This window comes from Ipomoea nil, unplaced genomic scaffold (assembly GCF_001879475.1).
Source record: "Ipomoea nil cultivar Tokyo-kokei standard unplaced genomic scaffold, Asagao_1.1 scaffold1932, whole genome shotgun sequence".
Classification (NCBI taxonomy): Eukaryota; Viridiplantae; Streptophyta; class Magnoliopsida; order Solanales; family Convolvulaceae; genus Ipomoea; species Ipomoea nil.
In genome coordinates, this window is record NW_017618360.1 from 3,079,517 (window position 1) to 3,093,025 (window position 13,509).

The window sequence follows — 13,509 nt, forward strand, 5'->3', positions numbered from 1 at the left end:
TGAGCAGTAAGAATTCTCACTTTACATTTTACTAGGTGCATATATATAGTATATACAACTTGTTTTGTCATCAAAATGATGGTCTCTGGGAGGGGAGAATGAAAATCAGATTAAAACCCTACAGTAAGATTTTGCGAAAATGATATCGCATTACAAGAACAGTTTCACGCTTCCATGGCAGCACTAAGCTCTCAGCAACCCGAAAAATTACATTTATGGAGTAGCTTTTCCTTGTAGGAACCAGAAACGCTATAAATCTACAAAATGAAAAGTTAGGAGGAAAAACCCACGGGTGCAGAGAGAAGTTAGTTTGCTTTGGGGGCAAGAACGAATGCTCAAAATAATTGGAAGAAAAGGCCTGTGGATCCATCTCCAAATGATCGTAAATCAGCAGGTCTAACCAAGGCTCTGCACAAGGGGCACGTTCTTTCTCTTTCGAACCTGGGAAAAAGGGTTACCGTTACATACGGATATATGGGAGGAAAAACCGAAGAAGCTCACTGACAAGACTTTTGAGCTTTGAAACGATGTAACCAAAGAAACTAACCATTCTGAGACACAGTCTTCACAGAAGATGTGGTTACAACACAATATAATCGGTGCGTGCATCTTCTCCTGGCAAATGGCACAGAGATCACCAGCTGCATTTACCTGCGGTGAATAATCAGAAATTCTAGTTAAGAGTCCACATTGATAAAATAAGAGAGAACATATGAGTTTATAAGGCTATGGGTTAGACTAGCTAATTGGTTGGATTCAATCTTTTAGTGTGATTTGGCCCATGTGCATTATAGCCCAGTTGAGTGACTCTGGCCCAAGCCTTTAAGGCTGCTGTTTATTTCCAATTTTTAATCCGAACCAACACGGTACCTGTTCAGTCGTTGCATAAGATCCATAGTGTACTTCTTTTCTGGATAATGCCTTAATAGCAGCAAAGAAAGACTGGACCTGAAACACGACACATGATGAGGGAGAGATTAGCGGAGAAGGGTCATACAAAAGACGTCTTGAAAGAGGAACTTGCATAGTCTCTAAAACGAGATGAAAAAAGGACAGGGACACAGAAACGACTAAGAATAACATACTTTCTCGACTATTGACGTAAGCTTGAACGTTAAGTACAACCCTGTTATCAGTGACGAAAAAAGGCTTCCGTAATCTTTGTTCAAGAAGAATCTATACCAGACCGGAGTTGGTAACATTGCTCGGTATAGCAGCAAGGTGTACTCGACCAGAGTCAGCATTTGGCCCTGAGAATTCAATTAAAATGAGAATCCCGAAAATAGAATACTGATTCTAACTTAATTCTGTAGAATATGATTATAAGGTTTACCTGTCTCCGGAAGTTCTGGCCCCTGCCGTTTTTGTAATACATTAACAACAACAACTTCAAAGCCATTGCGACCTGTCGTACCATTGTGTCTGGAAAAAAATTTTTTAAAAAAATTCAGAAAAAATAATTGTGTTGCATTTACGAGAGATAAGGCATAGAAAGCAGGTAGGAGATGATACCATTTACGAGAATGATGGAAATGGCATGCCAGAAGGGCGGGATAGCCTTTGGAGGAACCATGAATAATGGGTAGAAAAGATCATCGTTTCTATACCACCAGTAGACTACAACTACATGAACAGTGAAGGCCAGAAAATAACCAAGAAGGACATGTATCTTTCTCTCTCCCTGCATAAGACTATCCATTAGGACAGGATTCCTTCATTTTAAAATCTTCTTGACAAGACACAAATATATAATTTTACATAGCATTTTATACTAAAGAAAGTTACAAAAATGGCACCTTAAGAGCTGTTTGCTTCCGAAGAATGTCATTTGACTTGAACATGAAAGCAGTGATCCAAATTGCAACAAAGAAACCTGAAATCCCACGTAGGACCGGGGGAAAAGGCAAAAGAGGAGGGATTTCAAGAACTAGTTTACATATTACAATTTACTGGTGAATAACGGTGTCATCATTTACGAATTTAGAACCCATTAAAGAGTATCAAATTTAAAACACTTAAAGCAGATATTTCCAGTTCTCTACATATTACGTTATGCTTGCTAGCAATCAAGTTCAAGCTCTTAAAAACTTTAACTTTTACACTTGGAAGCAGAACAAGAACCAGTGCTTCCCTTCATATAAACACAAAATCAAAGCTCACTGCCTATCAGTCAACATGATTATCAATCCAATCTACGATCATTACAGATTATCAAATACTTATTCACAATCAAACATTACAAGATGCACAATTACAAAAATGCCACCGCGTTTTTTAGAGAAATACTTGAATCAATGTGTTTGGATAGTAGTTTCCCGGTGCACAATCAGTAATCCACAAATACACAATCAGGCATTACAAGATACACAATCGTAATTACAAAAATGACCCCTCATTTTTTTAGGGTATTTGGATAATAGTTTCAAGGTGCACAATTAGTTAGTTATCCGCGAATGCACAATCAAACAATACCAAATGTGCACATAGGTTGTTTGCAGTTCTCACAGGTCTCATTTGATTCTAATCCTCAGAGGCTATTCATATTCATATTATAAAAAGACAAAATAATCAAGAATTATACCTTGCAAGTGCTGGCGGATGAAGACAACCAAAAGGAGCAAAGAAAAGGGAAGAACTTGCTCAATCCACCTGGCAATCCGCTGTATATCATATCTCTGGTAAGAAGAACCCCTACCACCACCACCACCTCCGCCGTCGCCGCCGGAATCATCAGAGACCACGGCGGCGCCACCTACGCCTCTGTCCTCAACCCCACCATCCATCGCCGCCTCCTCATCCTCCTCCTCCGCCTCAACCCCAACGCGGTCCTGCTCCCCAGCTCCAATTATCCTTATCGAAACCTCCCCACTCCCACTACTCCCAGGCTCCGCAGCCCCATCCGCCATGAGACCCACACTCTCCGGGCTCTCGGGCCTGACCCGCAGAAACCCGGAATACTCCAGTATGGAAGATACCGGGGATCGAAGGAATCGAAGTGGGGTCAACGTAGCAGAGCTACTGGGAAACGGAACCGCAGAAGACGACGATTCCGACCCTGACCCATTTGCTACTTCCATTAAAGAAACTCGAAACCCTACAACTTGCTGATTTTTTCCCTAAAGATTGTATCTTGGAAATGAAGAACGATTTTACAGAATGAAATGCTCAAAGAAGAAGACAGATGAATGAAAAAGTCAATCGTTGAGAGATAGAGAGCTCTCTGAGCAGTTGAGATAATAAACTAATAATTACAAGTACAGTATAGTAAAGTACTCCCTAATTAAATACAGTTTTTTTTTCTATAAATAACAAAAAGAATTTATTTGTCCGAAAAGGTAGCTAAATTGGTAAAAATTGAATTTCATGAAAATCATGGATTTGATTCTTAATCAATAAATACTTTACAATATTTTTTTGGTCTAATTCGTTGTACATGATCTTTTGAGTTTGAGTTTACCTTCTTATAATTTGTAGGCTATTATATAGTAACTAGTTTACCCAGTGTTGTAATGCACATCATCAAGTATCGGATTTTTCTGTTCGTACGGGCTTACCTCACTGGTTCAATAGATAGTATTAAGAGAAGAGATAATGGTTTGAACCTCGGCAACCGCAATGTAAGGCTATGCCCAAAGTAAACAGATCTCTTATAGATATTTGACACTGTTGAGCTATTGAATCTTTGTTATTTACATCCAAAAAAGTAAAATCAAAATCTAATGAAAATTTTACACCTCTTACTATCTTATTATGTTATTAATATACTTTTTATCAAATTCATGGAATTTATTTCTTTTTCTTCTTTTAAGTGATGAGAAAAACCCGTAACAAAAATTAAAAAAAAAAAATTGATGGGCTTGTGTTAGTCTAATAATGAGTTGGGAGGGTAAGAAAAACAAGTCTCCATAGTCCTTACATTCTCCGGAAAAAATTGGTATATGTGTATGTGTTTTTGCACCATCTTTTTTGCCGAAAAATGTTGGATCAGTAAAAACTTTTACTTCCGCTTCGCATGACGCTCAGGTAAACCGCACCATCTCTCTTCGCTTTTTCATTTTTTTTTTCCAGATTCTTATAATTTTCTGCTACCAAGATTCCTTCATTGTCTATGTTTTAATGTTTCTGGGAATGGATTCCAATTATGATTCTCAGAATCTGTGCTGGGAACGAGAAATTAATGAGGTGGGTGGGGAAAGGAGGGGGTAGGTGGAGAGTTTTGGGATATGAATATTTGCAAATACTGGTAACAGATTCATTGTTTCTATGTTTTAATGATGTTTTGCTCTAAAAATCAAAACTTTTTTATTCGGGTAGTTATGTTTCATTCTTTATTTTGTTGATAATGCAAGGGAAGGTAGGAAGGAAGGAGGGGTAGTTGGAGAATCTCAGGATAATGGGTATTTGCAAATAGCCAAATATCAACAATTACATTCGGAGTATACTATGTTTTTATGATGTTTTGTTCTAAAAATGAAAACTTTTTATTATCTGGGTAGTTGTGTTTCTTTCTTCATTTGGTTGATTGATAATGCAAGGGAAGGAAGGAATGAGGGGTAGGTGAAGAATCTCAGGATAATGGGTATTTACAAAAACCAACAACCAGGTTCTATACACTTAAATGTTTCTATGTTTTCATGATGTTTTGTTCTAAAGATGAAATCTTTTTATTCGAGTAGTTGTGTAGTTTTATTTTTTTGAAGATTACGACGATGTCTCGTCTTACCCAAATCCATATATATGATGGAATATTGAATGTAGGTCACAGGTGCAGTGATATAAGCAGGATTCAGTTGTTAGTCCTCCATGGGGCAGTGCTGGACTCAGGTTTACAACAAAACAAGAATGTTGAATTCATTCTTAGAGTTAATACCATCTGAGGCCCTCCGAATATAGTGATTTTGTCACGTTTAGTCCTAAATTTTTAAATTGACCATATGTGGTCCTTCGACTTTCAAATTTAACCATTCGTGGTCTAAGTTAACCACCCATGGTCCTTAAACTATTAAATTTTAACCAACCATGGTCCTTCCAAGAGGACCATAGCTGGTTAAATTTCGAAACTTGAAGGACCATGGGTGGTTAACTTGAACCGCGAATGGTTAAATTTGAAAGTTGAAGGACCACAGATGGTGAATTTGAAAGTGTAGGACTAAACGTGACAAAACCACTCCACTCGGAGGACCTCAGATGGTATTAACTCTTCATTCTTAGGTTTATATGTTTATGTGTGTTGATGAGATGAATTTGTGGATAGCTATGCGGACCGGGCAACGAGGATGAAGGCAATACGGGTTCAGCAGAGCTTGCTGGGGGAAATGTTCACCTAGTGACGACCATGGAGAAGTGGGAAGAGTTGATTTCTGAAGCAAACAAGAATGGCCAGAGCGTGAGTTCAATTCATTTTTTTTTTTTTATGACGAGAGAAATTCGCAGTCACTATTTAAGGGTATGAGCGAAGTAAACTTTCGTCACCAGTTGTCATCATTTAAGGGTGTGGACCTTGTGATTTTAATAGGTCAAATGGAGTAAATCAGTCTAGATTGTTCATAGCTGATCAGCGTTCTAACTGGGAGTCGAACTTGTAAGATTATAGATCTTGTGATCCTAATTGGTACAATGAAATAAATCAGTCTAAGTTATCTATAGCAGACCAACTCAATTAATAGGATGTTCTAATTGGGAGTCGAACTTGTAAGGTTGTGGACCTTGTGATCCTAGCTGATACAATGAAGTAAACCAGTCCATAGCTGATTAACTCGGTCAATAGACCGCTCTAACTGGAGTCGAACTTATAAAGTTGTGGACCTTATGATCCTAGCTGATACGATGAAGTAAACCAGTCTAGTTGTCCATGGTTGACCAATTCAGTCAATAGACCACTCTAATTGGGAGTCGAACTTGTAAAGTTACCAAGTCAACAATTAGATCAACTTGATTGGGTTGCCTCTAATGTTTTTTATCAATTGATCTCTCTCCGGCTGCCGGCATCTATAATTAACCGGGCGAAAAACTGTGTGATATGCAGGTGCTGGTAAATTTCAGTGCAGCGTGGTGCAATCCTTGCAGACAAGCAGCACCGGCGTACCGCGACCTCGCCGACAAGCATACCACGGTGATGTTTATTACCGTGGACGTTGACAAGTTAGCGGTTAGTTAGTTAGTTAACCTTCTTCTCCAACGATACCATTCTGTTAAGCATGACATGATATCTATATGACTATATATAATGTGTGCGGGATGCAGGAGTTTAGTTCTTCGTGGGATATAAAAGCGACGCCGACGTTCTTCTTCTTGAAAGAGGGGCGGCAGGTGGACAAGTTGGTCGGCGGCAGCAAGCAGGAGCTGGATAAGAGGATACTCTCCATGGCGGAGACACCGGCGGGCGCCGCCGCCACAAGCTGATGATAGAGTTTGGTTGGTTGATTCATTCAAACACTAAACACTACATATACTATAATGAACAATCATGTAGAAAGAAAGAGACACGGAGAAGCGAAAATTGTGCAGATATTTTGTTGCAAATCAAATTCTGGGTTTTGTCGCTCGTCAAATTTTGCACATTTTGATTTTCATACCTTTTGTATTTTGGCTAGAGAAATTAATTACAACATTTCTTGGGGAGAAAGCATGAGATTCAGGTAGCAATGAAAGCTTTTCTTCGGCACCGTCATCTGATCGGCGAATCAAGAATTCAATCTAGTGTCTGCACGGGCATCTCAATTGGTCGTGGGTGATAAATTGTAGACAAAGACACGAGATTGAACTCTAAGAGTCACAGACTCTTAGTTACACCCAGCATGGTAGACTCTTTGTGGGCATCTGTTTTCTTATCTAATGGGACGCCGAGACACGTTAATTTAACCTTCCATTGTTCTGTCAGGCCCGGGCATGGGAGCGATGGAATTTTGCCTTTTGTGGGCAAGAACTCAAACTGTAGTGACAACTCCAACCAAGTTTGTTAGGTTGTTGACTCAGTGGTAAGCATAAGATTACGAGTTGTACTCCCAGCAAGAACAACCTATTAGTTTTCTTGATTTGAACAGGTCACTTATAGGCAACTTAAGTTAGTTTACCTCCGTGTGACCTTTTGTCAGCTAGGACAACAAGGTGGAGTTTATCTAGTGCACACTTTAGGATAGTAACTACAGGTTTCCCTCGTCACCCCAAACAAAAGGAAATCAAATTGTAATCTGAATAATCTTTAGAGAAAGCAATTCTTCAATCGCATTTAATATATAGACTTTACTGTAAAAAGGGTGTGTTTTGTCTGCTATAATATTTACAGAAAGAAAGAGGAAGAAGGAAGAAGGTATAATTTCTATTAAGCATCCTTACTGGTATATGATTCTTTGTCCTCGATTCTGGGTGATGTTGATGCGCTGATCGCGGAGCATGTTCATGTTTGGAGCTAACAATCTGGTGTATCTGTCAAAATACAGCAGCTGTTTCATCAGGAGTGCAAACTCCCTGGGAAATCTCAGCCCGTAAGACTCGCTGACTCGAACCTGTTCAACCGAGAAAGATAAAGCGTTGTGACAGATAATACGAATATTGCAATGATACGAGAGGTTAGAAGAAAAAAATAAAAGCATAAACTCAACCGAACATTTCTTTTTCTAAACGTGATCTAGTTGGATCATGTCTTCCGTTCATCTCTTTGTGCTATAATGTATTTATTAGCGTCTGCCTAAGCAAGTTTCTCTACTACTATGTCAGTTGATTGTGAATTCTTTCAACAGAGCAACCCGAGCGGGATGATATATAATGTTGACGGGACAAAACTTTTAGGGGGTTATCAGGGTGATATAGAAAAGCTTACCAAATCGAGAAATAGAGCATTCATTTGTCTCTCGTCAAAAACTACATTGGCAGAGACTGCGGTTGCATTTGTGTTTGTATCCCGGGCTGCTGCAACAATGATTTCCGTATCCAATTCCTAAATCATAATAGAAAACGCATCGATTAATATCACTAGAGTGCTAGGAACCAGATACATATAGTGTTCTCAACGAAATTATTATCCTCGAAACGACAGCATGTCAACTACTTACACACTTCATTTCCCAAAACGGCAGTTTTTTCTTGTCTGTGTTTCGGTTCAGTTTACTGTTATTAAGGAAACATTTCTGTATTTCCTGAACATTATCTCTAATTATCCCAAACGAAGCTCAGAGCCTAGTGTGTACCTGTATTGACGAAAATATCTTCTCTAAATCTCTTGAAAAGGCCTTGGAATCCACATCCTTGCCCGTAGCGCCCATGTCAATTAAGCCGGAAGCCATTGCATCATAATCTTCGGTCGATATGGATGTCAAAAACACTTCCATAGCCGCCCACGTTTTAGGAGATATACGACCAACAATTCCTGTGTAAAACACCTCAATCTTGTAATCCCACATCAAATAAAGCCATAAAGAGACTGCAAAAAGTTCTGTGAGTCACAAACGAGGGCCAAGAAAGAAAGATTTAGATACCGAAATCAAGAAAACCAATGCGTCCATCACGAAGAAGCCACAAGTTGCCAGCATGCACATCAGCGTGGAAGGACTCACAAGCAAGCAAGCTTCCAAACCTTCAAACCACATGGAGAACTAGAATTATATTGTACGATAAGTAACTATAAAGCACAAGTTGGGGAAATGAATCGAAGTTATGACTGAACCCTACCACACATTTAAGGCAGTTATAAGACTGGCCTCGGGATTAGGAACGAGTGAGTTTATCGAGTCTAAATCAGTGAGGGGAACTCCATAAAGCCTCTCCATTGTCAGGATCCGTCGTGTGCTGCATTGCCTGTACACTCTTGGTGCTGTAGCCTGCCTAGTCAGACCCATGGCTTCCAAGTATCTCCTAAACGCTTCAATATTTGCCGCTTCTTTAGTGAAGTCAACTTCTTCAAGCATCGACTCCCTTATGTCTTTGACAATCGCAACCTTTTAAAAAATTATGTAAGAAAATACCTAATGTAATATTAGCATAAGACTCCCTACAAAGTATCAGTCAATTGAGAACTTATTTTCCAAACAGAAGATTAGATGCCAATTAAGAAGTTTGCAGATTTCTCGTAGCACTTGGCAAGGCAAGTCAGCAATTCCAATGATTGAATTAAAATGTCCAAAACCTGCCAGCTAAGAATTGTACTAAAGATGTTAAAGTATTTATGCGCATTATACCAGAGATGCACGATCTAATTCAGGACTCAAGAACTCCAAAGTGCGAGCCACAACGTATACAAAGTTCAGATCTGCCACTAAAATATCTTCTATCCCGGGTTTCAAGACCTTTATCACAACATCATCTTGGGAGCCCTTTAGCCTTGCCCCATGCACCTGGAAATTGAAATGTAAAGTTCAAGTCATTTATCATATTCAGTATTTATCACTTGCAACTTGCAAGGACTTAATTATCAAGGATCACTCATCATTATAAAGGACATGTTGTTGTAGGATCAAAGAAAGCGGAACCTGAGCTATAGAGGCAGAGGCAATTGGTGTAGGATCAACATACTCGAAAACCGTATCAATTGGTCTGCCTAATTCCTCACGTAATATTGCTTGAATCTGTTCATAAGGAATTGGTGGAGCCCTATCAAAACAGTACTGGAATTCTTGAACATATTCTGGCGGGAAAATTGTGGGTGCAGATGCTATAAACTGCAATTGCAAGATAGTCAAATTTTTGTAAGTCATATATCATCACAAGACGAAGATATATAAGAGACATCCACGACAATTAAAATAAAAGGATCAAAAACATAAAGCATGCAGATATGATTAAGAAAACAATTACTTCAGTATCATCAAATAGTCTTGGAGGCACTAAAGCCATCCACCAGTATTGCATGACAAAACTACAGTAAATAAGCAAGAAAACCGGAGTTTAACTTGAAATCTTTAGGAGAATTAGAAAATAACAAGTTTACCTGCCCCAATTTTATATAAGTTGCACCCATGCGTTCGAACAATTTCCTCAAATATAGGGGAGATAATAATCCAAGCTGCATCTCGGTTGGTAATCTAGTGGATGAGTTTGCAGTCTAGAGGAAGATACAGAGAATTAGTATTACTTGATTGTTTTATTAAAAAAGGTATTACAATCAGCATTCAAAGACTAAGTTGCAGAAGATAAACTGAATCACGTGAATGCAAGATAAGCGAAAGAGACAAAGAAGGGGGTGGGAGGTCAAACTGAGCTTACATAATGGAAATTACAGTGAACAAATAAATTCATTTTGTTCATATAATGACTGTACACCTTCAGAAACAAAGTGAATACACCATATTAAAAAGATATATTGTCACATCCGTTGCAAATTTGCAATCATTGTCTGTAAGACCATTGTCCATTCATTTCTGTTGAAGAGAAATATAAAATATTAAGTTTTTAGTTAAGTCGAAGAACATCCATTAATGTGATATAGAGTAAGGAAGCCCCGAGTTTGAATCCCCTGCACTACCCATGGGAGGTGTATTGAGGCTAAATATAACATAATGTGATACTCACTACTAGATTAGCCTTTTAGCTGAGTTGGAAGATATAATTCACCAATTTCTAAGGTCTAAATACGACAAAATAAAGTTCAATTGTATCAACAAAGAAGATTGGCCCCTAACAATCATAGCAGAGTCCAAGGGCACCTTTGAGACATCGGCCAGCCACTCACTACCAACCCCAATTACAGCTTGGACACCTTGAGCAAACCTTAAAGCCCCACGTGGACCTGTATCTATGGACGTCTGAACAATATCCTCCACAAATTTAGGCAAGTTCCCAAGACGATCTGCAGAAAATAATTTTCAGGATGTTAAACAAACATTTCTTCCAAATACTTGCACACGGGTTTGTCCAAAAGAAAACAGTCAAATGACAGTAAAATTCACTTGAAAATGTGTAAGAATTAGTTCTTCCTTGTTTTATCCATCATGTGGTTTCATTTTTCATCCCAAGTCTCACATTGGACAAAATAATTTGATGGCCAACTTAACCAATCATGTAGCTAAAAGCCTAAAACAGATTCTATTTTATTCATCCCATCCAACTGTCCAGAAGCATTGGACCTTAGAAATGAATGCTGCATATGGTGGATGATGAACAAAAGGGGGGGAAGAAGAACAGGCAGAAAGTTCAAACTTATACTGAACCAGATATAAAACTACATTTATAATCTATGAAGCTATGATTAACATCCAAATAATTGCTGAATTGCTCCAATAATCACATAAAAACAATCAAGGCTGAATACTTTTTTAAAAGATACAAACCTTGAAGACGAGTGGTGAAAATCTCCTGGGTCTGCGAATACCGGGCCAAAACAGTGAATCCAGTTCGGCGAATTCGATACTGAAGCTTCATTGGCTTATCCAATCTGTTTATAGTTGGAAACTGCACCAAAATTCAACCATAAAATTTCACAAAAAAACAGTATGAACTCCCACTCGGGGAATTCTATTGCGTACCGAGATTGAGGATTGAGCTATGTAGAAGCGGGAATTATACCTGAGAGTGATGAAGAAGAGATGAACGTCCATGAGCGACGCCTCTTAGCACTGAAACCCCCGCCATTCGTCTTCCACAGAGGGCTAAGAAAACCAGGACAATAGTATCATTACTCGTTTTTATTTTTTTATTTGTTTTTTGGATATATATTTAGCATTTCAACTTATTTCAAATTTCAACTAATATAAACTCTCAAAATCGCTATTTAAGAATCATTAGAGAGGAGATAAATTATGAGTGGATCAATTAATTTCTTTAATTGTGTATTTTGCGCACAAAAGATTTTCATCATTTATTAATTATAAATTTTTCATGAGATTTGAACGCTCATGTCCGGGTTAGACTTTCATTTAGAAGGTTGTGAGTTTAAGCTTCAGTTGAGGCGTTATTAGTTCTTTGTATTTTATTAGTTCTTTGTGTTTTAGTAGATTGAGAAAGTAACAGATACTACATTGTAATAGAGCCCTTAATTGAACCAATTAACCTAATCACGGGAAAAACTCACAAACCTTATTCACTACTATATACAAAACCCTTATCAAAATGAGGGTTTCCTTGTGCACAGTAAGCAAATGTCTAGTTTATGTGTTCAACTAAGTTACCATAATTTATATTTTCTCAAATGTTCTGTCAGATCATACATGAAAAGTCTTGGAGTTGGAAATTCAACCTATTGAAAAAAGAAATAAAAAAATCTAAAAGCAGTGAAAGAGCAAACGCTACGTGTCACTGGTTCACTGCGTAGTGCGTTTTCTGGTTTGCAAGTTTGCACCCCAAAACGTTTGTTATTTTGTTATTGTACCCAAATTTTGGTGTTTTTGTAATTCTGACCACATTATTTTGAGTTATTTAAATTCCCTTGGAGTTGGTAGAGGTAGGTTGGTAGAGGTAGAGGAGATACAAGTTGCCAAGTTGAAATATGGAGAAATAAATTGCGACAATTAATAATACCTCATTGCACCCTAGCAAGTTTTGAAATAAATAAATATTGATGGGGCCTGATGAGTTATGCCATGACGTCTAATTAATGGAGATGATGCAATTTGAGAGAGGGGATTTTTGGATCCAACCAATTGATTGAAAGGTAGTGGGCTAAATATATGAGACATGCTTTATATTAGGGTTAATTGGCAAATAGTATGAAGAAGGGCTCCAAAGGGACAATTTGGGCCGGAGAGCATTTGTGGGGGTGGGGGTAGCTTTCAGCCTCTGCTTGCATGGCTGGGGGGGGGGGGGTGCAGCTGATTTTACCATCACTTATATATTTTAAAAATCTCTAATCTTAATTTTAATTTTTAAAATAACACTTAATTAACTAACTTAATCACTTAATTGTTTATAGGTAGTTGGTTGAATCACTACGTTAATCCCATATTCAATCAACTTGCAACATTTTAGATGGTACGGAATATTTATTTGTTTGGAGTCTATAAAAGCTCTCAGGAGAAAATTAAAAATTAATCTCAATCTCACAAATAAAAAAAATAAAAATTGCAAACCTTTGATGGAAAAAAAGCGTTGTGATATTTTTATAAATTTCATCAACTTTAAAGTACAGTGCATTTTTTAACACTATAAAGTGCTGATACATTTCCATTTGTGCATATTTTTCATCTTGATTTTTGATTAATTTCTGGGCTTAATTGCATTAAATCACCATTTGCATGCAATGCTTATTCCTTTGCTCCCCTATCAAAGTATGGATTAATGCTTGATTTGAATGCTTTTGTTGTGTTTACTTGTGTATTAATTGGGACATTTGGCAACCATGCAATGGAGCAAAGAGATGAATGGAGCAAGTTTGGGGTCGAAGGCAAAATGGTCATTCCAGAACTTTCGACGCGTCGAACTTATGCCATAGTTAGAGATTTTTCACTAATAGTTCGATGCGTCAAAAGTGCTTGCTCTGCAACTTTCAAACTTCGGGAATTTTATGTTTTGACCCCTATTTTGTCCTCACACTATAAAACGGTTCATCTTAATTTCCAAAATCCTAGCTAGGTCTAGTACTCA

At 38.0% G+C, this 13,509-nt stretch overlaps 3 protein-coding genes across 3 annotated transcripts; 1 reads left to right on the forward strand and 2 right to left on the reverse strand.

Annotated features, from left to right (window-relative positions):
• Window positions 1-3,246, reverse strand: LOC109194070 (RING finger and transmembrane domain-containing protein 2-like). The gene is made up of 8 exons (XM_019344933.1): window positions 2,582-3,246; window positions 1,797-1,873; window positions 1,513-1,681; window positions 1,334-1,422; window positions 1,086-1,250; window positions 871-948; window positions 548-651; window positions 1-441 (listed from the first exon to the last, which is right to left on the reverse strand). Exons 1-8 carry the CDS (start codon window positions 3,075-3,077, stop codon window positions 336-338), a joined length of 1,284 nt encoding a protein of 427 aa, XP_019200478.1. The 5' UTR covers window positions 3,078-3,246; the 3' UTR covers window positions 1-335.
• A 648-nt stretch (window positions 3,247-3,894) lies between these two features.
• Window positions 3,895-6,795, forward strand: LOC109194071 (thioredoxin H4-1-like). Its single transcript, XM_019344935.1, has 5 exons — window positions 3,895-4,023; window positions 4,759-4,824; window positions 5,255-5,386; window positions 6,026-6,148; window positions 6,244-6,795. The coding sequence occupies exons 2-5, from the start codon at window positions 4,804-4,806 to the stop codon at window positions 6,400-6,402; spliced, it is 435 nt and encodes a 144-aa protein (XP_019200480.1). The 5' UTR covers window positions 3,895-4,023; window positions 4,759-4,803; the 3' UTR covers window positions 6,403-6,795.
• A 386-nt stretch (window positions 6,796-7,181) lies between these two features.
• Window positions 7,182-11,608, reverse strand: LOC109194069 (uncharacterized aarF domain-containing protein kinase At5g05200, chloroplastic). The gene is made up of 11 exons (XM_019344932.1): window positions 11,497-11,608; window positions 11,262-11,382; window positions 10,638-10,780; window positions 9,923-10,036; window positions 9,465-9,653; window positions 9,174-9,329; window positions 8,668-8,933; window positions 8,475-8,572; window positions 8,187-8,365; window positions 7,820-7,936; window positions 7,182-7,505 (listed from the first exon to the last, which is right to left on the reverse strand). The coding sequence occupies exons 1-11, from the start codon at window positions 11,560-11,562 to the stop codon at window positions 7,332-7,334; spliced, it is 1,623 nt and encodes a 540-aa protein (XP_019200477.1). The 5' UTR covers window positions 11,563-11,608; the 3' UTR covers window positions 7,182-7,331.
• Window positions 11,609-13,509: the final 1,901 nt, after the last annotated feature.